This window comes from Siniperca chuatsi, linkage group LG8 (genome assembly GCF_020085105.1).
Source record: "Siniperca chuatsi isolate FFG_IHB_CAS linkage group LG8, ASM2008510v1, whole genome shotgun sequence".
NCBI classification, from domain to species: Eukaryota; Metazoa; Chordata; class Actinopteri; order Centrarchiformes; family Sinipercidae; genus Siniperca; species Siniperca chuatsi.
Window position 1 is genome coordinate 23,610,887 of NC_058049.1, and position 26,089 is coordinate 23,636,975.

The 26,089-nt window shown below is 38.8% G+C and overlaps 1 protein-coding gene across 1 annotated transcript in view; it reads right to left on the bottom strand.

The window, feature by feature from the left end:
• aff2 (AF4/FMR2 family, member 2) overlaps positions 1-26,089 on the bottom strand; it is a 153,453-nt gene that overhangs the window by 46,447 nt on the left and 80,917 nt on the right. The window contains exons 6-10 of the mRNA XM_044204347.1: positions 24,095-24,181; positions 21,762-21,798; positions 19,717-19,777; positions 14,281-14,335; positions 4,274-4,311 (exon numbers count right to left, since the gene is read on the bottom strand). Of these exons, the coding sequence (XP_044060282.1) occupies positions 4,274-4,311; positions 14,281-14,335; positions 19,717-19,777; positions 21,762-21,798; positions 24,095-24,181 (278 nt within the window). The remainder of the gene's footprint in view (positions 1-4,273; positions 4,312-14,280; positions 14,336-19,716; positions 19,778-21,761; positions 21,799-24,094; positions 24,182-26,089) is intronic.

Here is a 26,089-nt window from a genome sequence, read left to right on the forward strand (position 1 = left end):
ATTTCTTTTTCCTGCAGATAAATTATTCTAGATAAATAACTGATTAACAGTAAACTTCTATTCGTCTTGGGTATAAATGCCGTGTAAGTGCTGCTCTTATAATACTAAGAAGTAAAGACTTTAATTTGTCAACATTTTACCCATAATCCCATGCTCTTTTAAGGTTATCACCACCTGCTTGGAAGAAGACAGACGGCATTTTCAGGGTTCCCTGGGGTATGTGATTTCAAAGGGAATCAATTTCACCAGGCCAAACAAACCAAATAACAGAAGTAAACACTTGAGTGTAAAAAAATAAAATAAATAAATAACTGCTCAAAATATGCTACCAGTAAATGTAACCTTAAAGATTAGGTCACACCAGCTTTTAACAGGCAAATTTTAGAGCAAAATTAGACTGAATCTGCACATATCTTTTGTTTCATCTTTTGTTTGTTCAAAACAGAGGAAGCTATTGTAGCTTATTAGCTGTGTTGCACGATCAACATACATTTTTACACTTACAATTCTCTGTTGGAGTATAAACTGCGCCGCAAAAGAGGAATGGTTTGCAGTTATGAGACAGGAGTCGATGGTACAAATACATCTGTGGAATAAATGGTGTGAACTGTCCTGTCAGCGACCAAGCTAGCTGGTATGCTAAATGATAGTTAGCTAACTGCTAATTGATGGTTAAGAAGCCTGCAAGCTTTGAGAACTGTTGTGACTGACTGGCACTAGAATGTGTCTGGCTGACTTGTTAGCGGTTAGCTACAGTATATTGACACTGCGTCACCAAGCTTCTAGCACCACTTATTTCGTGAGGACACACTGATGAACTTTGCTGTGCCAGGGGTTAAAGTGTGTTGTGTTATTTTTTAACAACTGAAGTCAGTGTTTATTCGCCCACAAAAAGCCAGTGTACCGACAGTACAGACGGTAGTTGTAGCTAGCTAGCAACGTACGCACAGACCATTTGAGTGTGAGCCGAGTGTGCTAAGACTCTGGCTGATCTCTACCCTCTCCTTTTCCCATTGTCTCTGTATACAAATAAAGCTTCAGGACAAACAACTTTTTTGCTCAAGTTGAAATATTTTGAACTTGCTCAGTCTTGTGTTCACCTCAACATGTGTTGCCCAGGGCGGATTTGCATCTTTTATTCTATTCAACGTCTTAGTAATGCTATTACTACTAAAATTAAAGAAAGAAAAAAAGACAAATCTATAGAAGTCCACGCAGTTTTCCTCACCGGGGTATATATGATAAAAGATGCATGTAGCATATAATGAAGAAAATACAGGGATGGAGATCGCACAAAGATTTAAAAGATTACAGAGCAGAGATATAAAAATGATACGGCCTAATATACACTATGGTGGGATGGATGGGGTGGGTGGTTGTGTGTGTGTGTGTGTGGCAGCAGAACGATTGGTATGTGGGTGAGGTTGTCAGAGCAAGGATTCTTTTTTTTTGTTTTTTTTTAATGTGTGTGTGTGTGTCTCTGTATGGATGGTGTGAGGAGTGTGGGTGAATGTGTGTGTGTTGCTTTCCATGGGGGATATAGCCAGTGGATCGCTCGCAGCATCTCTAGTCCCAGCGTCCCTGCGGACATGTGTACGTGTGTGTGTGGTGTTCAGTAGATTGGGCTGCAGAGTGAATGGGCTCATTAGCGGTAGCAGAGTAACACATGGCCTGGGGCACACACAGACACACAGCACACACACACACACACACACACACACACTCTCACACTCCAGACTTGCATACTAATGCCTTCAGACTGTGAACACAACGAGCCTCATTTATAAAAGATTCTTATATTCTTCTGCACCAGTCTGGGCTTTACATTCCAAGCAAAAGATGAACTTCTGAAAAATGGATCTCGGTGCCAAAATCAGCTGTTTACATGAATTATCTCCAATGTTCTGTGATGTTACAAATGCAACTAACATTTTTGCTAATGATTAATTAGGTGACATGTTCCCCCAAGATGTTACAGGAAGACATTAATGCATCACAATGTGTAGCCCACACAGAATGTAACTGTGGAAAATGGAAAAAGACTTTATCACCTTCAGAAATGACAAAGACAAGAAACGCTATTACGGACAGTTGTTCATCCACATTGTCTCCAGTCTGTTCGATTTACCTCAGTCTAAATTACAAATTGGGAACAGCAAGAGAACTGGATAAATTAGATCCAACCTATTTGCTTAAATGAGAATCTGGTGTCAGTAGAGACAATAATATGGAATAATATGGACTCTCAACAAACAAGCACTACTTGCCTGAACCATCTCAATCAAGATTATTATTATCATAATTATTATTATTATTACAATGCTCTAAGCCTGTACTGACATCACAGTATATGAATTCTGGGTAATGAAGTGAAGACATTGCAACCAATATGATGAAATAAACTCTTTCAACATTCACTACAGTGGTTCCAGACCCCTGCTGGAATGATTGACAAGGACAGAGTCTTCTGCCTCACATTCCACTTTGAAATGAGAAAAGCAGTGGAACCATGCTATCATTGATCCTGAAATTCTTACATTTTTTTCTGCTCTGTCAGACAGCCAGATGCAGTCAGTTGTTTTACGTTCCCCATCAAATCGAGTCTAGATTGTTAAATTTTGATTTTAAATTCCAGAGTAAGATACCCTTAGGGGCAGTTCAGTTGTTGTGTCTAAAATCGTATGGAAAGCGCTAGCCGTGCCGCTTTCATCCTTTTATCCAAGGTGCTTGGAAGTTTGCGCTACGGCGGCGCCTGCCGTTACTAAGCAACCGGTCCAAATCAGAGTCAGTCTGAATGAGTATATCAGCATATCTCTTCCATCTTCAGTTACTTCAGTTTGGCTGACCTTTCAGCCGGATGTTGTGACATCCTTGGACGGAGGGTGAAACAAGTCATGTGAAGCTGATTGGTTAATTCTTGTCACAAGACCTGCGGTGCGCTAGCTGCATTTGAAAAAGTTGAGATTTCTCCAATGAAACGAATGAATTTTTGTGCGCAAAAGACGCAACATCTGAACAGCCCCTTACACTACTAGATGTGCTTCTTTTGTCTTTCGTCTTTTTGCCTTTGCTGTGGACAGCCAAACTTTAAGAAGCCGCAGTAGAAGAATCTAGTTCTGTGTTAACCCTGATTTAGACCTAGTGAATTAAACTTTATACACAATATGAGCAGTGGTTAAAGAAGTACTAAAAGAAGTACTTAAGGCTGCTATGCTGAATGTGTAAACAGTTCGCCATATCAACTTTCTAAGGTAAGTCAATGTTGGAGCTTATTTGAACTGTTTTATATACTGCTGGGCTGTTTCATCTATAAAAATGCATCATATTTTCTAAAAAGGTAACATTTTTTGTATTAAAATTTAATCTGCAAAATAACTTGTGACTATAGCTGTCAAATAACTACAGTAGACTAAAAAGTAAAATATTTCTCTCTGAAATATAGTGGCGTAGAAGTAGAAAGTAGCACATCCATAAAATGGAAGTGCCTCAAAATTGTACCTAAGTACAATGTTTTATCTCAAAGCAATATTAAAGAGGGTTCCGCACGCTTCCAAGCAAGTTTGATAAAATCCAATATTACAGTCAGGACAAAGCTTTGTATTTCAGAGCCACACCGCCTTAAATGTTCACCGTATGCACTCTGTTTTGGATGAACGTTAAATTTATGTTAAACCATAATAAGACTACATTTAGTAAAAAGAGGGCTAAGGAAATCTTACTCAGTGACCTTCTATCATGTATACTTGTATGATGATAGGATTTTATGTTTCATCCTTTGAACCATAATCCCAGGTGAACATGCAGAAGGCCCGGTCAGATGTGGAAAGATTAATGTACTAACCTACAAATAGTGAGTATAGAGGACATCTGCTGTCTAATTTCCAATGGTACAGAGTTGAGTGTTTGAGTGCAAGCTGGTGACTGGGGTTATCAAGTGGGCACCTGCCATCACAGATGCTTCAGTGAATTAGAGCCACTACACCGCCAGAAAGCTTAATAGTGGTTGTATTTGCAGTAACCTTCAAATGGTACTAATCCTAGAAAGAATCTTTGATCCACACTCAAACACTTCAACAGTAACCTTAGCCACTCCATCTTTTAGATTTCAGGTGATATTTACTAAAATAATAGATCTGTACACACAGCTGGTATATACAAAATGTGAACATATTTGATTTTTCATATACAACATTTTGTTGTACATGACATTAGATATGCCATTGAGATAAATAAATCACAATGTTACAACACAGAGTTTGGCTATTTGTCTTACCTTACGGCTGTGCCTCTGGCTTTGGGCTTGTCAGACGCCTGTCAATACACATACACAGAAACCATAAGTTATATTAATATATTCAGTTTAAATTTTGAGTACAGTTTTATTATTGATTTGATTGAACTCAAATGCCAATAATTAACGGCTGCAGAGCATTTTCACTTTTGTTTTCGCAGACATACAGGATTTTACCAGGACATGTTTCCATAGTTTCAAAGATTGGAATATAATGAAGCGTGTATGACCATCATGATGATGGATGTCGGTGGGTGTGCTTCTTGTCTGACTGGTCATGTTCATGTTAAATGGCAAATGTGAGGCTGTTTGATAAAGCCATGATAGACAGTCAAGATGATGAAACACAGATCTGCTTTTATTGATCCTCTAATAGTTGAATTCAATTTACTAAATCTCTTGACAGTTCGCAATCTCAATGAATTGATTGACTAATTAATATGATAGAATTAATTTAGACTTGATTAGATTACATCAGGCACTGTATGAATTACAGAAAATATTAAAACCTACACTCTGTCGATACCAAATCTTCATGTTATTAATAAAATGTCTGAAAATATGTAAAAATGTACAGATTCAATTGTACAAACACACAACAGGATGTGTGTCTGTAGCAGCAAAATGTACTCAGACAAAAGGACCATTTGTTAGAATCGTGCAAAAGGTGTAGCATTAATACATTTTCTAAAAATGTATGTTCCATATACACTTTTTTCTTCTACTGCCACTACTATTATTTATACTGCTACTACTACTGTTTAACATGTACATTTTAAAACAGTCCAATAAGGAGCTATTCGCATGTTTCTGGGTGTTCATAAGTTTGCAGGTTTTGGCCATCAGTGATATGGGATGGTGTGACGGAGTACTAGGGCCACTGTTAGGGGGGGAGGGAAACCATACTATTTCGAGAATAAAGTCGTGATTTTTCAAGAAAAAAGGTTCATATTTTGAGAAAAAAGTCATTTTGAGAAAAAAATTGCAATGGTTTGAGAAAAAAAGTCAAATTAAAAAAACTCTTAATATTTGGAGAAAAAAGTCTTTTTGGAGAATAATAATAAAAAAGTCATACTAGAATAAAGTATTTTGGGGGGTCTTTGTGAGTCCATGTGGACTGGGCATGACACAATAAATAACATAACTGACTGACTACTATGACAAATAATAATAATAATATGACAAATAATAATAATAATAATAAAGTACCATAATATAGCCTTTGTATACATAGCCTTTTCTAAATTAGTTTAGTCAAGTACTTTACAGGGAATAAAAACTACAGAATAAATCAAAGACTGTACTAATTGATACAACTCGAAGACACTATCCAGCGTTTCCCTTTCACCCACTTAAACCTCCACTCCTCTGACCCTCACTTTTCTTCTCTCAGTCTGCTCTCTTTCTCTTCCTCTCTCATTCATCTAAGAGAAGTGGGTTTTTTTTTCATTAAAATGAGAGAAAACCCTCTCTATTTTGTCTTTATCTTCTCTTCCTTTATCCCCTCCTTCCCTTGTTTCCTCCCTGCTCTCCGTCTTCACCCCAGCCTCTGTTCACTCCTTTACTTCTATTCATACTTCCCCTCCTTTCAGTAAAAGAATGGGGTGATTAAGTTTGCCAGTGAAGCCTTTTCTCCCTCCCCTTCTCCCCTCTCATCCTCTTTTCCTCCCTCTGTCAACTCCGAGTCAATTTTGTACTTGACTACATCAATTACAATAACAAAACAAAAACAGTAAACTCAATTTTTGCAAATATCAGCCATTAATTCATCTTCAAGCACTGAAACCCAACAATTAAAATGAATTACTCAAACAAAAACAGGACCTTTTCTCGCCTCTGGCTTGTTGTTTCTCTCTCTCTCCAGGAATAAGGTGATTAACTGAACCAGTGAAGTTTCTGATAGATCGATGCGTAGCTGCAGGCTAGAACAACAAACCTCCTCAGATCTTTGGCTTTGGGAGACTTGCAGGACTCATGGAGAGGATCTATGTGTGAATATATTTAGCTAGCTAGTGGCTTTACTAGTGGATTTAAATAAAGAACAACCCAACCAGTATTTATTCACACAATCTCCTCTGTTACAACACGGCTGTAAGTAATGTTCCTGACAAAGACGACAAGCTGTTTTACCGAAAGCAAGACAATTCAAACCTTAAAGCTTTAGAGACGTAAAGCTCTCTGATATGACTTGTGTTTATTTGTAAAAATCTCCATATACTCGTCTCCCTTCTTTCTCATGTGGGTGCAAGACGCCACAGTATTTCACATCAAGCCTGGCGATACAGTTTTAACATGGCTTTAAACACCCCCGCACCATCTTGAACAGTAGCTGAAGAATTAATTCTTTGCTTGTCTATACGGTGTCGCTTTACTTTGCGTGAGATACTTTACAAAGCATTTCTAACACCTGAACACCGGGTTCAAAATCCTGGATTTCTGATGCAACTCTTGCGCAGAGGTTGCACTGCTCAAAATACAGCAAACAAAGAGGCTCTATATCCCGAATTTTAGCATCTTTCCATCGGCTGCCAGTTGGATTTAACACAGCTTGTTCACTGTAGACTTTTATATTCCCACTGACATTTGACTGTGTACAGAAATAATATTAGTCTTTAGAATTGTATGCATATCTTTAATCTTTTAACACCAAATTACATATTCATGCATGATTAGATATGCAATCACCCTGAGTTAGTGTGCTACAATCACATCAATCAGTACAGTAGGTAACAGACAAAATGAACAAATGTTTTCCTTTTTCACGTGTCAACCAAGATATGAGATTTCTCTATTTACTCACCTGCCTTTAAGCCCATATAGTCACTTTCAGCCCTTCCATTTACTTATTGATCGATGCCTTTCTATACCTCACACACAAAACTCTTGCTTGCTGTACTTTTTTCTGTCCGTCTAGTTTGCTCTGACCATCTGTCACAAGTTATCTCTGTTTCAAGGTTGATTAGTAGCCTCTGCACATTGCTTTTTTTTTGTCTGGATACATTCTGCCGCAATTCTACCAGAGTGTGTACAACCTACTGTGCTCTGTTTGACAGAATCCGACCGTGTATGCAATACAGAGGCTACACCACTGGGCACAGCCTGAGTGTCCAGTGATCTGAGACGCAACGCTAGACCTATCATTACCTCAGCAATAATGAAATACAAACGATAAGATAGATATCCAGCATCATAGCAGCTTCCCAGCAAAAGCTGGTGATTGTACAGACAATAAAGCTAACTGCAAAAAAATTCAGCTTTTTTTAATTAAAGTTGTGCTTCATGTAATGTTTTGACCCTTGCCCTGGTGTCCTTGTCTTCTCTACAAACCTCCACACAGGCTTCGCTTTTTCAGATTTTCCTTATTTATAAAAACACGGTTGCAACTGCACATTTAAACCAACCCAAACTGTGATTTGAGGTCACTCGATAACTATATGCTTTAGATGCTTGGAGGCAAGTTGCCATTGAACTGGTGAAAAGTCGGACTTGCTCACTTCATGAGCATTTTCAGCAGATGCAGATTCCACATGTTCTGTTTCCATTCAGTGTTTCTCACCAAAACGAATTGTGTGCATCCTTAAGGCCTAAGAAACGTGTGTATTTCCTTCCTCATAAAACACTGTACTCGGCAAAACAGATTTTTTTTGGACATTTTGGACATCTATGTTTGCAAGCTAGCAGTCTTCTTACATTTTTTTTCCTGGTGCGTTACCGCCACCAACGATTGATCAGCACCTTTAACTGCATTGTTACATTTTGTGATCCTACATCAAGAATACAGATATAATGTCAGGATTTCCCGCAGTATTTTACTGTGGTGCTGCCTCGCCTAAAATGAAGAGCTCCACTATTGTCAGAGGAAATGATTCCATTTTTATGAAATATAATAGACACCAGGCTCAAGTTAGTTTGATAATCACCAGTTGGACACACATTTTACGTTGGTTTTGTGCATGCTGGCTCACTGTCACTCTGTCTGGGACACATGAATAGAAAGGAGCTATTGTTAATGTTATTAGTAACACCTGTGCTTTTCCTACTATGACAAGTCAAGATGTCTGCTGTAAAGGACAGCAGAGTCTGCATTAAATTGAAGTTAGTTTAAAGTTGGTGGTGACCAGATGGACTTGTATCATCAATGGCTGTGATTAGTTGTGGTTGGCTGCGTGCAGCACTTACCACCTCCGCTAACCAGTTTCCTGGGGCAAACCCTGCATGCTATTATGTTTGTTTCTTTAGAACTGATTTTACCCAATAGATTTGTCTCAAAGCTACACAGCTAAAACTGATCCCAAGTTTAATGTTATATGACAACGTATGTATGTATGTGAATGTAACAGTACATATACTGCACATATATGGAAACACCTCAGAAAACCTGTCTAAATATATATGCATCTAGCGGACTGTGACCATGTTCCCCAGTGTGCTGGACATTTTACCAGCTGCAACTGTATTTCTATATAAAGACAGAGCTTTTAAGCTTGACTTTGCTCTGACCGAGGTGATCTGTCATCACAAGCTCGCAGAGAGAAAAGAGAGAAATGCAGGGAGATCGAGAGACAAAGGACAGTCCTGCAGCGGTAATTGGGTTGCTGTTTTTCTGTTAGTTTCTAAAGTCATTAGGAACATCTCTGTCTTTCCTACTATCGCTCGTTTCCTTTCCTCTTTTCCCTCTCTCTTCCATCCCTCTTTCCTCTGCTCTTTCTTTCAATTCCCTCCTCTCCTCTGTCTCTTTGCTCTGTGCCAAAAACATATTCATCATACTCCTCTGCTGCCCTCACAGCACTGTGCCACAGCATACTAATGACAGTGTGTCTGTGTGTGTGTGTGTGTGTGTGTGTGTGTGTGTGTGTGTGAGAGAGAGAAAGACTGTCAGCATGTGTTTTTATTTATGTGTTTGCTGGTGTAAATGCTTGTGAGTATATATTGGCATGTGTACACTGTATGTGCTTGCATGTGTGTATGGGTGAATGTGTGTAACACACGTCTGCGTATTTGATTAAGAATGTGTGTGTGTGTGTGTGTGTGTGTGTGTGCTGTGTTTTACTTCAGGCTATAAAAGCTTGATAATACACCATGCACTCATTTGCTATAAGCCTGTTAACAGCATGCACAGAAAAAATGCCACTGAATTCATCTCAGTCTCTCTCTTGCTCTCTTTCCGTCGCTCTCATTCTATCTCTCTGTCTCTCGCTCGTCTTTCCCTCTCTTTATCTTCTCCTCCTTTCTGCATTGTTATCAGTCTGTCTCGTCTGCCGTTGTCTTATTCACTTTTTTCTCACTTTCCTCTCTGTTTGTTTTGATCAGTCTCCATGTCTGTCTTGCACAGTAAGCCACAGAGAAAGAGATTGACGACAAGATAAAAATACAGACAGAGAACGTGTGGTGGAGACTTAAAAGAATAGTTCAACATTGATTGTTTTTATATCAAGGTCTCTCTATTTTCTCTTCCTGTAAAACATTAAAATAGTTTTGATGACTCATCTTGACCACGAGGGCATATACATAAATGTATCCAATCAGATGTGATTTGCTACGACTAGCTAACCCCATCATATAAAGCTTTAAGCTAGCCTGGTCACAAAAATGTGTGGTGTTAGGGGGAGTTATGTGCTGGAACTACTTTTTTGTTTCTTTTTTTCTTTGTGAACAACAGCTCGGTGCAATGACTGTGCGCAGAATACCACACAAGTCTTGTCATCACAGTTGAGGTCGCCAAGTTTGGTAACATCGTGCCTGTACAGAGACCAAAACCTGTGCAATGTTGAACTAATTCTTTATAGGAAAACTTTATATTTTTGTAGCTTGGGCAGTCAGTTCTGTTGGTTGTGATAACATTGTACTCACCAACGTAATTGCAGAGATAGCAACATTGCTAAAAAATAGGTCCAACGCGACGATCAGACAGGTTGTAAACAAGCCGACAGTTTAGCCAAATTAGCTATTTGAAGGTAAAACCAAAAATAATACCTGAAATGTCAGTGACAATCCTTTATTATGCAGGAAAACCAAGAGGGTGCACAACTATGGTAAGTCAGCAGGTTAAAGTTCAATCAGGAAGTTGGTCTGTAAACTGTGATGGATGTTTATAACAGACAGTTTGGGGAATCATTTTACAGTTTGCCTTTGTTTTTTAATCTTTGTTTACAACCTCTCCGATTGTGTGACTGCTCATGTTTGTTGGACTTACTTTTAGCGATGTCACCACGTTCCTAGATCTGAGCAATTACATTGGTGAGTACTTTGTTGTCCTTTAAAGTCACAGTGAAGCAGGAGGTAAAGCGTCTTATCTTCGTCTTGTAATGTGACGCATTTGCGAGTGAAACGGAGCATGTGGGCAGAGTATAGCTACAAGAGGGATTTAAATGTATCCTACAGATTTGATTGGACTGCTTTAAAGTGGGTCCCCCCCAAGTTTAAGAAGAGTCATAAAAAATAATTTAATGTTCCACAGTAGGATTGTGATACAGCAGAACAGAGCAAAAGAAAAAATGCATTTCAGACAGAAAAGTAAGATTAAAGAGAGATAAAGAGACAGACAGACAAAGACTAAGAATGAACTGTATCCTAGTTCAACCTTTTCATCCTAATACTAAGAGCAATCATATGTAACCCCTATGATTAAGGAAGCCACTTGCTACAATTATGAATGCACACTAACTATCTATAATTAACAGATCTATTTTCAGCATAATTATAAAAACTAAAACCACTATAAATGACCTGCCATCATTTATAATTATAATATCTACCATCATGGTAATTTTACAATCAAAAGGCCAGTTAAAAGGGGATGAGAGGTATTGGTATCTTTTCATTACCAGAAAATATCTCACGGACTCTTTGATGAGCGCCACTATCAGTCTGCACAGTGGGGGAGGGGGCAGCAGCACGACCCCCACTGACTGCTTTGAACTCATCTCTGGCATCATTAGTGTATGATGATAGTGATTAGAGGAGAGAGGGCGACCATGCCAATTTTCATACTGATAAACAAGACAAGAAGAGCAGGACAACTGCATCGCTCATATGCAAAGTGCCCCGGAGTGACAAACACAACCTCTTCAGTCAGTGGACACTGAACTAAACGTGCGGAAACACCCCTTTTGGATAAAAAAAAAAAAACTTGATGCATAATCCCTCCAAGGTGACCAGAAATTACTGCTAATGGTGTTTTTTAGCCCCAAAATGAGGGAGCCTGAAGTGTGCCACCTGAACAACTATAGACTTTAAGCATGTTTAATTCTAATTAATTAATAATTTGATCAATTTAAAAAAGATATTATAACTTGATGAATTAAATTTGCATTTAGATGATGCTTAACAAAACGTAAAGTAAAAATAATAATAATAATAATAATACAAAAATCATCAATCGAAGGAGAGGTCTGAGAGCTCCATCTGTTACTCTGTGGGTTGGACTGGAATTCATTTGTAGGTGGCACACTGCTTACACGTCTTTAAATCAACGCGATCACAAAATGGAAACTGTAAATGTAAAAGCAGGAAACAAACTAATTGAATAGGGTAGGCTGACACAAATTGAATACTGAATTTTTTTAATTTGCAAATTTAATTCTATTTTTAATTGAAGTAGCTGTTCTGGAGCTTTCGATCGTATCGCATGAACTTCACCAGTAGATGGAGTTCATTTAGTTTTTAAGCAAACAGGTCCTTGAAGTGCCTTGAATTCCTTCACGACTGGGAAAACTCCATCTGCTGATAATCAAGTGATCGAAAGCTCCAGAACAGCTACTAAATGGACCTTGTTCTGAGTTTGTTGTCTCAATTGCTGTTTCCAAGAATACATTTTAAAATCTATATTTTAAATGTTTACTTTGTTTCTTACTTTACTGTATAATGCCTCATTTAAGCTACATTTGAATTGATTATTTTATAATAGCTTTTCTAAATTGGTCACTTTAATAACTGATTGTAGTTAAACACAGTAAAAATGTATAATCATTCTGGTGACACACTCCGGGCTCCATACACATTGCATCACCCAATGGAAACAGTTTGCTCTGTGGTCCCTTACTAGCTCTTTGCAACATCAACAAAGCAATTATTTTGAAAATCACAACTGGAAGTCCTGCTTGGTGTCTGTGACTTGTGTGACATTTAGGGACCATATTCAAAGGGAACAAAAACACTTCTACATCCCAGCGAAGTTTATAAAGCCTTGTGGGAAAAAGTGGGTACACTGTACAATTACTCTGTAAGAAAAGCTCATTTACAGGAAAGTATTGCTTTGATTGCTACAAAGTATACACTTTGACCGGCCAGTGTAAACTCACAGCCCTACAAGACAGTTCATGGAACTGATTGGTAGTTAAAAGGTACTTGTAAGAAAGAGGAGCCCTTTTCCATAGTATTTATACAGTGAAACTCAAACTGTTACAGACTAAACCTTTTACGACTTCAGTGGAATCACATCACTGGAATGTTTAGCCAGAATTTCTAGGTAGTTTTAAAGTACTTTGTTTCTTATGTAATGCCATTTTATTCAATATTAAATAATAATATAAATATGCCTATGAAATCAATCAATATGGCTATGAAATAAGTACATTTGTCAATATGGTTCAATAAATAAATAGGGTTTTATTTCATTAGACTTTTATTTCATAATGCAACATTTATGTATTATTTTACAACCGCTGACCTACAGCCAAGAATCCCTTGGAAACAAAGAGGACGTGCTCGGCTGAGATCAGTCCCTCAGTCAGGATTTGTACTTTGTTTCTTAGCTGTTTCTTAGCTGTTTTTGATATACCTAGTTAGTTACTGAAATGATTTGGTAGCTTGCTATTTGATTTGACATGACAACATGTCACAAAAGGTCTTCCTCAGGTTTCTGTACATCCCTGTTACATAACCTGAGATAGTGTTTGAAATGTTGTGTCGTCCACGTAGAATAAAAGAACTGGGAAGAACGTAGCAATGTGCAGGTACATTGTTTTGTGCAGATTATTGATACCTTGCAACTGCAGAGAATGTATATATGTGCACGTGCCTCCTTGTGATTGTTATTACTATTCTTACCACATATTTTACCTGTTAACCCATTCAGTCGCAGCAGGTGTTCTCCCCACTGTTTAGGTGAGGCTTGCACATGAACCGACTGGTGTATCTCGCTATCAGTGAACATTTCAATAGCTTGGGGTCCGGCCGGGGACCGTTGTTGTCCCCATCTCTCTCTCTCCCCTTGTCTCCTGTTATCTCTCTACTGTCAGCTGTTTAATAAAGGCACACAACATGTGTGCAACAAAGTTTGTTTGTGTCCAATTCTCCTTAATGGAGGAAGAGTTCACTAAATAGTTGCCTGTTACTTTTCAGATTAAATTTTTCAGAAAATTCTCTTCTCTCACTTCTTAAGCTAAATAAACAATTTAACCCCCCCTTGGATTGGCTGGGAAATGCATCATCACAAAGCTGAAAACAGGCTGTTTTTTCTGAGCTCATGAAAAGTAGACCTTGTAGCGACGCTACAAACATGATGATCTTATAGAATATGATGCATTGCTGTAGATTAAACTACCCAGCAGTATATAAAGTAGTTAAAATGAGCTCAACCTTAAACATCTACAGCAGTAAAATGCAACATACACATGAATGCAGCAGTAATATTAATCCAACAACATCATATCTAATAGTAAAACACTGACAGGGACCATTTTACTGCAGAATCAGTACTTTTACTTTTACACTGATAACACATACTTTTACTTAAGTAAAGGGTCTGAATACTTCTTCCTCCACTGAGGTTAGTGACTTGCTTTGACCTGAGTAAAAGATTTTACTTTCAGTTTGGGCTGAACTGATTTCTGGACAGATGAATGAATCAGTAAATGTCACATATACCAAGATGAATTTAATGTAATCTATGTGAATGCATCAATGATTGGAGGACAGATGGAGGAAAAGCTGGAGCGAGAGAGGATTTGCATAGATACATGAATGGACAGACTGCAGGGGGAGCTCACCTTTTGTTCGGCCTCTTCCTCATCGCTGCTGATCTTCAGGTCATCCTCCAACATTCTGCACAGAGACAAAGGGACACGTGTTATGGCAGCCATGACCTCCTGTCTGCTTGTATTCCTTTTAAAGAACCTTTCTGGCAAACGCATTAATTACACAGCAAAAGCAGCGCTGGTTCGTGTTGCGGAATGAGAAAGTGGACAGTGGATGGAGCACTTCGCTGCTAAAAACCTACCAGATGTTCAGCTTTTAGAGCTTGGAGAGGAAAGCCAGATTGTTTTTTCACCTGGAAACTTTCTGTCTGACAACCGCTGACCTACAGCCAAGAATTCCTTGGAAACAAAGAGGACGTGCTCGGCTGAGATCAGTCCCTCAGTCAGGATTGTACGCGGATCTTTTGGGGGGCTTCTCATCAGAAAAAGGACCTGCTTGTTGCCCTGTTTCCTTTATTATTTGTGTTTGTTTTATTCTCCCCATACTAGAGATGAAATTCTAACGATATAGATGTATGAAGGCTATGAAAAAGATACAAGACACAGTCGGTAACACGACCTCCCTCATAGCATCACCTGCTCCTTACCACACAAATTATTCAGTATTTATGTGCTGTGCATTGGCAAGTTCCTGTGTTTTATTGCTTTATATAAACCCTCCACACAAACTACTGTTATTTTAAGCTGGCACTGCTATTGTTATGACAGGAGAATCCCCTAAAGGGATTTTTTACTGCCTCACGAACCACTCTTGTCAGTGCTTGCACCGCTAAAAAACACTCCCCAGTGTTGTGCTGTTTTCAGGAGGGACCGTACGAGTTGTGAATAACTGAAGCACAATAAGAAAAAGCTTTGCAGATAAGGGGCACAGTGCAGCACGTGGCAATGATAGATATGTTTGAATGAATGAATAATGGATTCATGTTTTATTTCATAAGAAGGGACAGATGGAGAGAGGGAGATAGTGAGTGAGATGGAGACGATAATGATGGAGAAGAGAAGGGGAGCGAGTGACGGGGGAGGATAGAGAGAGGGAGACTAAATAGAGAGGGAGGAAAGGAAGCATGGAAAGGGAATAAAGGAATAAAATGCGAGAGAGAGTCGAAGCATCTATGAGGACAGACGCAGTCAGATATAAATGAGTTATGGACTAAAGCATCCATGACACGCAGAGCTTAGAAAGCACAGCACCAAATTTCTACAAGGCTCTTAATTGCCTTCATAAAATGGAGTATTTTCATTTCTTAAATTAAAGCGGTAGTAGAGCTCCATCACTCGCGGAGGTTTGTCAGAGAGGATGTTAATATTTTCCGAAGCTAAATCAAAGCCACGCTCAGCTAATGACTAATTGCTCAACACTCCGCTGTAGACAAATTCAGATGCACATGTACTCAGACTGCAAAACAAAACACAGACATAAATCTTTCTCTCACTTGAGTAGCTTACAGGGCAAACTCTCAAGCTGAACAAGTGCCTCGTCTCTGTATTATTGTCCACAATCAAGACTAACTTATTCAGACCAATGATCTGATAAGCGATCATTGCTGCACAAGATCACCTTGGATCTTCTTTTAATGATGTTTCTATATGTGATGCTCTTCCCATTGCTTTTCATGGTGGCCACCACTGCTCATGCAAACTTCCCAGTTCATCCTGTATTTAAAAGCTCCGCCAAAAACGTGAAACACATACTGTAACTTGCTGCATTGTCAGAGGGTTTGTTTAAGGCAGTGGTTCCCAACCTGGGGGTCGGGACCCTAACAAGGGGGCACAAGACAAACCTAGGGGTCACGAAATAATTAAAAGAATAGTAAAGCAGAAAAAAGAAATTCTACTGCACCAAATTAACTTTTTCTTCTTGTTTTCTTTGATTGAACTGGCTGTGGGTGCAAGACATATGCAAACAGTGATGAGGGGTCAAGAGTAGACACTGAATGCAATGGGACTATATGGCACTCAGCTTGTGGTCCTCTAAGTGCCAAAAAAATACAGGGACTATTGGTAGAGAGAAAATAGTTCCTCCGTGAAACTGCTCACAACAAATCTGTGGATTATCTTGATTAACCGCGTCATGATTTCTTGGAAAGAGACATAGCTGTTGAGTTTTTCAAATGGATTTTTTTTCCGGGGGGGGGGGGTTGAGCACCACAAGCCGTCATCTCTACGGCCGATATCGCCAAAACTCGGCAACTCAGTCCAAGACAATGTAGATGGATAAATAGCACTACAGGTAAGAGAAATTTTGATTTTGGGGTGAACTGTCCCTTTTAATAAGTCAATAAAATAGGTTTTTTCGAAAAATTGTGAATCACCGCAACCACAAGAGGTCCTTGAGCATACAGTCATAAATGCGCACAAAAGATATTAGGCTGATGGGTCCAGTAGTATGTTTGGTCGACCACTTGCGACCACTTGCCCATCAGATGTGTTAGTAGTGCTGAAATTGAAATTCACATTACATTAATTACATTCACTTGGCAGATGCTTTTGTCCAAAGCAGCTTACAATAAATGCATTCACACTCCAACTTGTATTATACTATTAAAGTATAGTACAATCACAATAACACTTTGGCTGCTTATTGTCCTATTGTCCTCCACTGACTGGTCACCTGCTACTTGGTGGTGACAAAGCATCAGTGTTAACATGTTTTGACAGTATTCTTTCCACACTGAGCAAAACAGAGAACTGAACCCATAACCCTGGCAGTGTTAGTGCCTTGCTCTATCTAGGATGCTACACTGTACAGGGCACCATGTGTGATTCTGCACATCGTGACAAGTCCAGCACTACTGTCAGACAGCTCAGTGACAATAAAAACCAGAACCCAGGAGTTCTCTGGGTTTCTGTTGCTGCCAGCAGGTGAGACAACCACACTGCAGACTGAGCAAACACAAAAGCAGGTTCCACTAGACAAGAGTCTTCTTCACTTCTTCATTCTTCCGCTCTGTTACACACATGCAGTTGTCACAACATCGTGTGATTGGATCAGAGCGTAATGAAACTCCTGGAGCAGGGGGGTACGGTATTCTCTCTGCCCTAATGAAAGAAAAAAAACCCAAAACCAATAGTCTTGCTTTTGTTCCTAATGTGGCATTAAGGTACGGAGCCTCTTTGAGAGGGATTACTGTTGGATGAGTTTTCTGTAATGGTTGGACATAGTAAACATTCAGAAAACAAAATAGCAATTAGCCTCAACAGCACAATTACTCTTGAATAAGACAAGGTAGGCCTATTCATTATCCTGAACATTTTACGCTGTGGAGCACCACAGTAAAAATAGAGAATAGCCTAATGGCTGCAGTAAACTAGGCATTGTTTTTAACCAATAACAATTATTTCACCCTAATAAACAAAGCAGCATTTATGTTTGAATACAAGATGGGGGAGAAAAACACCTCAGGCAAACAATCGTAATCAAAAGAAATATGCTTATCGGCTTTGGAAGCAAAATAGTTTAATAAGCCACAAAAAGCACTACAGCTCCAGCAGACATCATCCTAACGGAGATGTAATTAACTATTTAACTACATGTCCAAAGAGGAGGAAATGAGAGTTTACATGCTGACCTGGAACTTTAATCAAACCAGCTGAACTACTGCTAACTATAGATTGCCTCGATTTCTTCTAAATTTGCAGGATTTTTGCATCATCGTTTGGCCAACAAGTCTTTTTCATTTTCAAAAGCTCCTTTTTGACACCACGCCTGCCACATTTTCTCTCCTCTTTTTAAATTAGCTTTCATCAAACGCATAAATAATTCATTGCACTTAGCACTTGAAAACTCTCATTAGAGGTAGTAACACAGGAGTTGTCACATTGAACTAATTTTTAAGGGATAATAATCCAGTGGATAGAGCAAAAAAAACTCTTCGGCAGATGAACAAAGAAATTAAACAAAAAGCAGCGAAACATTTGAAGGAAAGCAAAAACTACTGTAATATTTTTTTGTTTGAAGTCACACTTGTGTCTACAAGTGGAAAGATAATATTCTGATTTTCTCCAGTTTGGTTTTAAATCTAGCCCCTCTCAAACCTGAGCACATGTGTCATCTGTTTGAAATGCTGTAATTCAAAATGGATAATTTACTGTTCGCTAACCTTAGCTACTTGTCAAGCTTTCCATTCTTGCATGGTACATATATACTTTACAGTAACAACTTATGGTCATTTTTGAAACAGTCCTTTGATTAGACAAAAGCAGACTTCTCATTTCTAGTTGGTGACTTACTATTTTGCTGGCTGAAATGACAGCTGCCAGATTTTATCAGCGGTAGCTATCTAGCTAATTAAGCTAATGTTGGCAGCATGAGTTGGTCGCAAACACTGGCTCTGGCTGACTTTTCAATGTTTCCAGCTGACTTGTTTTAAAATGAGAATCTTATAAAAGGAGTCCTAAATATGGCTACACACATGTGGTGCTAAAAGACTGAAGCTAAAGCTATATCTCCGAGAACAAAAGTCAGCATCCTCACCAGTTTATGATACATGTGATGACATGGAAATAAAAGAGCAGCATTGCTCTTGTATTGCGGTGAGCAGCATACAAGTACAATAAGGAAAAATGCGAGAGCAGACTCTTATTTCATTCTAACATAACATGTTTAGCGGCTTAGCTTACATACTTGACCAATATGTTCGGCGAATGTAACGCTATCTTGGATAACAAGTTTGGCTGGGGTTGCTGGAGTGCAAACTTCCTCAAATCCTATAAAGATCAGGACAGAGCTGCTAACTTTACAAGCAGCATCTGGGACCAGCTTCCAGACAGTGGAAAAATAATACACAGCAGATGTACTATCATGAATGGGGCTTTTTTATAACCCCCACAAAATGTAGTTAGCTATTAACGCTCCTTGATCTTGGAAGTAACGTCTGGATACTTCTGTAAGTAGTAAGCTAGTTAGCTGGACATGCTAACGTTTGCAGCTTACGTTTGAGCAGATAAACATGCTGTTTAATCCATTCCTTTTGCTTTTCCTCTTGTGTTTTTGATTTTGGAAAGACTTAAGGCCATGCCAATGTAGTTACTAAGCTATGATTGGACAATCACTGTGCGGGGGAAGCGTTTAGCGAACTGTCAATTTCTAAAACAAAATCATTAAGCTTGTTGTGGTCAAGCACAGGGTAAATCAGGGTCTTGAGGGAGATTTACATGCCAAGATTTCTGCCTTTCCAATCTCACCCTGCCATGAATCCTGCTGTACAGCTCTGTGAGTGAAGTGGAGTGGGCTGCAGCCAGAGATGTTGCAATATGCTCCTGGCTCACATTAAATTAATGTAGCTGCACTTTCCCGCTCTGATCCACACAATCTTTTTTCCTCCTACTAGCAGTGAATTTCATCCAAGAGTCAAGCTTAATTTTACCTTGAGGCAAACACAGCAGCAGCGGGTCAGAGATTCTCTGTTTATGTGTGTGTGTGTGTGTGTCAGAGAGAGAGATACTCACGACTTCTGTGGTGCAGTTGGTGGTTTAGCAGCAGGCTTGTTAGCTGATACAGTACATCGCTCTGCAACACAACAGAGGACATTCGAGTATCACTGTTTTGCATGTGTCTTGGGTTGTTAGTGATTGCTGTTTGACAAGGAGCCAGGCTCAAATCCCTGTGTAGATGTGTATTACTATTGTCACACTGGAAAACATGACACTCTGCTCCAGTGTTATTTAATTAGTGTGTGTGTTTGCTTTGCTTTGGTAACAGGAGGTTGGGTAAAAACACAAAGTATGTCCCTTTACAATCAAATTTTAACTGAAATGCCACAGCCTGACAAAAACTTGAGGTGGTGATTTATTTTCCAAATGGATATACAGACTTTTAGAACAGAACCCTTTCACTGTATATTATATCCAAGTCAGTTGTATTTCTTGTTTTCACATCAGAAAGAAAAACCTGCCAGTGGGGAAATATCTCAGCTCTATGTACATCACAAACATCTCAAAACACTACAAGATGAGGGTTAACAAAAGAGCACCAGTTCAGAGGAGCTTCTGATGATCTGATGCCAACACTGGGAGTCAGGACTACTGTAATGTGCTGAATGCAGTATTGGGCAATATAATGACATATATCATGAGACAAAAGAGATTCTATCAACTGGTCTAGATTTTGCTATACATTTATATACGTATATGTATGTTTAGCTAGCTAACAATATCTCTTGTTGTATTAGACAATTGAGGCCATTGTTGCAAATCAATGAGGAGGTTTAAGGCAATTTTGGATTTATTGGATTTTTGCATCAATGTGATGAATCTGTCAGGTATTTAAAGGTTAACTCTACCAAAACAGTTGTATACTTGTTGTGCAAGAAAGATCATTCTTGACTTGAGAAAAAAGAAAAGCTTTCAATCTCTGCACCCACAGTTTGTAGCATAGGCTGTCTCCAAGCCTGGTCAAAATATGTAAGTCTGATGATTTATTTTCCCAGAAAGAAAAAGCTAGCTAGCTTTTTTTGTTATCTGGCCTTGGACTTGGGGACTTTAAATTTTTAACAGAAAGCCTACTTTTCAAAAGTCCCTAGTTTGTAGCGACATCTGTAACACAGGAGTGTGAAATTTGTAAGACGTAGCGATTTACCAACCAGGGAGGGACTAATGAAAAGATGCTGTTAAGTTGCATGAGTAGGAGCCAGCTTATTTTGAGGTCTAAGGACTAATAACCTGTTTATACCTGGTATTAACATGATCTGTATCTGGATACATTATCTGGATAATGACATCTACCTGCCTTTGTATTTACACCTGGTATTAATAAGCGTTCTCATTATCTCAGTTCTGCCTGCATTGTGATCGGCTCCCAATATGTAAATTAGTTAGGCAGGGCTGGTGGACTAAACACTGGTCAACAACCATACATTTTTAACTCACTTTAAAAATTAAATGACGTGGTCTGGCCATTGCAATATTGCTATTGCAATATTGTAACATGTGTTTTTGGTTATCTAGATAGGATATCCAGATCATATGTTAAATTGTAGAAAAGGTTTCAGTCGTAGTCATCTGGACACTGTTTTCAGAATCAAGACGTTTCGGCTCCCATCCGGAAGTCATTCTCAATTGTGAAAATGGTCTGAGAAATTTAAGCTACTCTTTTTTGCTTAAGCCCTGCCCTCAGGGAGGAGACTTCCTGAGTGTTATAGGCCTCAGCAGACACTCAGGAAGACTCCTCCCTGAGGGCAGGGCTTAAGCAACACAGAGTAGCTTAAATTTCTGAGTTCTCAGACCATTCCTTGCGGATTTTAATAATAACAAAAACATGGACTCCACAATCAATCAATCAATTGAGCTTTGTGTGTAAAATCACGTTTGTCTCATTACTGTTTAGATGAACACAGAAAGATAAAAAGCAAATGTTTTCATGCTCCTGTGGCTATAAATTCATTTGAACAGAAGCTGCTTTTCTCACATTTCTTCTGGGGTGTATTACCTTTATGGCCTCACCAGTATTAATTAGCACAGAGCTGGTATGTGAGTGTTGATGCTGGGAAACTTACTCTGGGTGTTGTAGCCTGAGGTCACATGCTGTGACTCCTAGAGAGAAGAGAGAGAGAAAGCCAGAGGGCGATGAGTTGAATGAATAAACCAACAGATGTCATTATTGATTTCACGGCAGTACAACTATGCCATTACACAAAATTCAGATCTTCTCATCTCCCCGCGTCGACGCTCCACCTCATTCTTAAAACTCACTTGCAGGATTAGTGTGACGCTGGGGGCTGAAAGCGCCACAACAGTCTTCTAATTCATTAACTACTAGGTCAGATTTACTGCCTCTCTGTTTACATTGCTGTTTCATTTGACATCACCACCAATGTGATGTTTCGCACATTAAAAGTGATTCATAAAAGCACACTGCAGTGGAAAAAATACACCTGCTGTTTCAGTCAGAATATTACTGCCATTTCTGAGATAAATGTTGAATATAACAATTGTGTTGGTTTTAATGTGACAAATATTCCAACTATTTACATTACAAGGTGTCATAAAGCATTTTTGGAGGAGCAGGAGAAACTTTTCCTACATCTATCTTCTGAAGTGGCAGTTATTTAGTCTCTGCTTTTATTGTGTCTCAGTCTTTGTTGATTACTGTTGTCATGTTTCTGCACTTCACTTCTCAAACATCACCTGTCAAACAAACAGTGTGGGTGGTGGGTGCTACAATGTCATTTCCTTGAAATTTCTGTTGATGAAGTTTGGCTTTCTGTAAGTGATGTTCAGCCACGGTTGTTATCACTGTTTATGTAAAAAAACAACAAAAAAAAACCCATGGGGGGTTATGAACAGGAAACAAGGAAACAGTGACCAGATACCAAGTTTTTAAAATAGAAAATGGCTTTCTTTAACTTGAAGTGGGTTGAAATGTTTCTTTTTGTGATGACTGAGAGGAGCCAAACAAACATTAGTACACTTTCTAATAAGGTGCTCTTTTTCTGTAGGCCTGATCACAGCAGCATTTATAATCATAAATCAACTTATTCCAATGGAATCAGCCGATGCGCTTGTGGGGACAAAGTAAATCTGCAAAAAATGTTCCCGTCGAGTTCAACTTTGGCGAATTCTGTGAACAATAGCAAGCCATCCTGACAATGTTGACCTCTGAAGGAATGAAGAGCCAGAGTTCAAAATGGAGGAAGTTATTGTTGCTTATTAGCTGTGTTTTATTAAAACTGCTCCTGAAAAGAGCCATGGTTTGCAGACAGTTATACAGAAATGTTTTTTGAATAAAACACGTGAATTTATTGTCCCGCTAGTGACCGAGCTAACAAGCTTGTTAGCAAGCTTGTTTGCTTGGGGAGCTTTTTCCCCTTTTAAATAAAAAAAGGCTTGGGGGAAACTATTGTGACTAACTAGCGCTAGCATGTTCCCGGCTGGTTAACATGTTAGTGGTTAGCTCACCAGCTGGATCACTAAGTAGCCCACAGCTAGCTCTCTATGTCACCAAGCTTCTAGAAGCAAATATTTTGCAAAGATACTTTCTGGTGTGACCGTGCCTTATAACTAATGTTGTAACTAATGTCATCTGTTAATTGTAGTAATTGTAAATGTTAATATTAATACTTTATTAATAAATGTACTTGCACTCCACAGTACCTGATGAACTAAAAAGACAAATCAAGTGTCCTGTTGGAGGAGGATAAGCCAAAGATATTTTTTCTCACCCGGGCAACTCAAAAATGTGTTCCTATTAATGGCTTACAACTGACTATAAAGCATTAGATGAATTAACAATTAATAAAGTAATTAATTACAACTTAAAAAAGCATTTATAAAGGGTGCCTTGTTTAATATGCAACTATTATCAGCTACAGTACAGACCTCTGCAGAGGAGAAGTGGCTCTCTACAAGAGTGTGTCCACTTCCCCACAGGGGGTGAATTAAACATGCAATAATTAATTAACATTGTAATATCATTGGCTGTCACTTGTACCGCTGCACAGGATGAGGCAACAGTAATCTGATCCAAGCACAGCAATCATTGCTGCAGTGAATTTATGAATCAGATCTAATTAGCAGACTGAAGATTTCCAGTGACAGACTGCAGTTTAGTTCTATGATGAGCCACCAATAAATGTGGGAGTTTAAGGGAAGGTTGTTCAACTGTTTTACATCTTTTTCCACCACTCACTGACTCATGCACAAATAAAGGAAAATGGTGTAGTCAGAGCACAAGTAGAGAACATGAAAACAACATTTAAGGAAGCATACATTACCAGGCTTGTAATCCAAAATGAATTTGCACTATTAGGCCTCAATGTGAGCAGATAACTTTTACTTTGGTGAATTAGAGGTGTCTGTAGTGGGACAAAGGAAGAGAACTCATGCTAACCTTGTTTGGGATGGGGAACTTGGTTTGATCAACCTTCCCAGGAGTGTGTATGGCTGTGAGAGGAGGCGGCCAGGAATGGGTCATCTCCTAAAACACACACACACACACACACACACACACACACACACACACACACACACACACATTTGTATTACATTGATACAAACAATTTATGATAATTTCACATTGCTGGCACTAGTCCACACTAAATAAAGCATACAAATCACGAAAAATGTAGGTATGTGGAAAGTACCTGGTGAATAACAATGATGACTGAAGTTTTAAATTAGAGCAAAGGGACTGCTTATGCAACATCTTTGATGCAGAGGAGTGGAGTCAGCATTCAGTCAAGGTTGTGCTGAACCGTCCCCATCAGAGTGGACTTTAAAATAACTTAAGAGTATAAACTGAGAGGAGCATGGGGAGTTGGTGGCACACCAGGGATCAGTGTACTGAGAGTGAACTGAGTGCAGAGTTGTTGCATTACCAAAATAAAAGCTGACTCCAATTGGTTGCATTGCAGCCGCAGCAGCACAGCAGCAGCCGCAGCAGCCCGTTTCAATTATTCTAATCACAAAGGCTTCTCAGTTGAACCACAGTCTCAATATGTAGAAGCTTCAATTAGTTAACAAGATAAGCGTGTGTATGTGTGTGTGTGTGTGCATGTGTGTGTTTGTGTGTGTCTTGCAGCTACATAATCTGTTAGGTGTTGGCTGTTTCTCTTTCTCACAAAAAGTGGAGAGGTATATATTGGGAAATCTGCTCACAAAGCAAACTGAGGCTACCAGCTATTTTTTCATAAAAGCACACACTCAGGTTCTCTCTTTCATTCTCTCCCTGTCTTACACACACACACACACACACACACAAACTCTGACACTCACTTGAAAGTTCAATTCTAATTCTAAGTGCAACTAAAATTCTACTAAGTTATATATCTACGACAAAATGCCATCAAACATCAGTATTAGTCTTTACAGTCTATCATTTAATAAATGTTGCATTTTACTCTGCTTCACACACACACACACACACACACACACACACATACATCACACAACTGCCATAGAGCAGGTCATCGGGTCAGAGGGCTTGAAAGGTCACTGACATCACAATTTCCCATCATGCGTCTCTTCACCCCCCTCTGGAGTGAATGACTCATATTCATCATATGGTGATGGCATATGGTGTCACTACAAATATATACAAAACCTCTTTGAATATAAAAAGTCATCATGACATTCATAATGACATCATGGCATTTTCTAAGACTTACTGTAGTTTTCAAAAGTTATAAATCAAAAGATTAAAGATTTTTTCACCATAGCTATAAATATTTCTCATTTCTCATCTGCTGGTGGGTGTCCATAAAATAGTTTTAGCAAAAACATAGTTACAATCAAGAGCTCATTCGCCTTCCAAAATCACTGTGCAAAGTTAATGAAACTGTAGGTAACATGGACTGTATGGTAGGTAACCATAACAACAAACATAATACAAACATACCGTAAACACGGGTTGAACTGACCCCAAGCAAATCTTAAAAAGTAGATGTCAATTTAAAGGGTTGCTTCACCCAAATTACAGAAAAAAAAGAAAACTCTAGTGGTATCTATCAATGCAGATACTTTTGCTTTAGTTTTGGGATATCTGTCTTTGAGATTACAATACAATGGAGGTGAATGGATGCTCACAAAAATTACATAAAAAATGTTTAACAGAATTGTCGCTTTCCAAAAACAGAGTCCTGGTTCCTTTAGATAATCCACAGCCTCACAGCAGACAGTTTTATAGGGACTATTTCTTTAGTTGAAAGTAGTTCCAGTGAAAACAGTTGACAGTGAGGTCTGTGGATTTCTTAATGTATATTTCAGTGTGTGCAGTGTGTCGTGTGAACTTCCATCACTTCCATATTAGGGTGGCAGCAGAAAACTCAAAGATGGACATCTCAAAACCTCAACATGAAAAAAAATATATATACTGTATATCTGCACC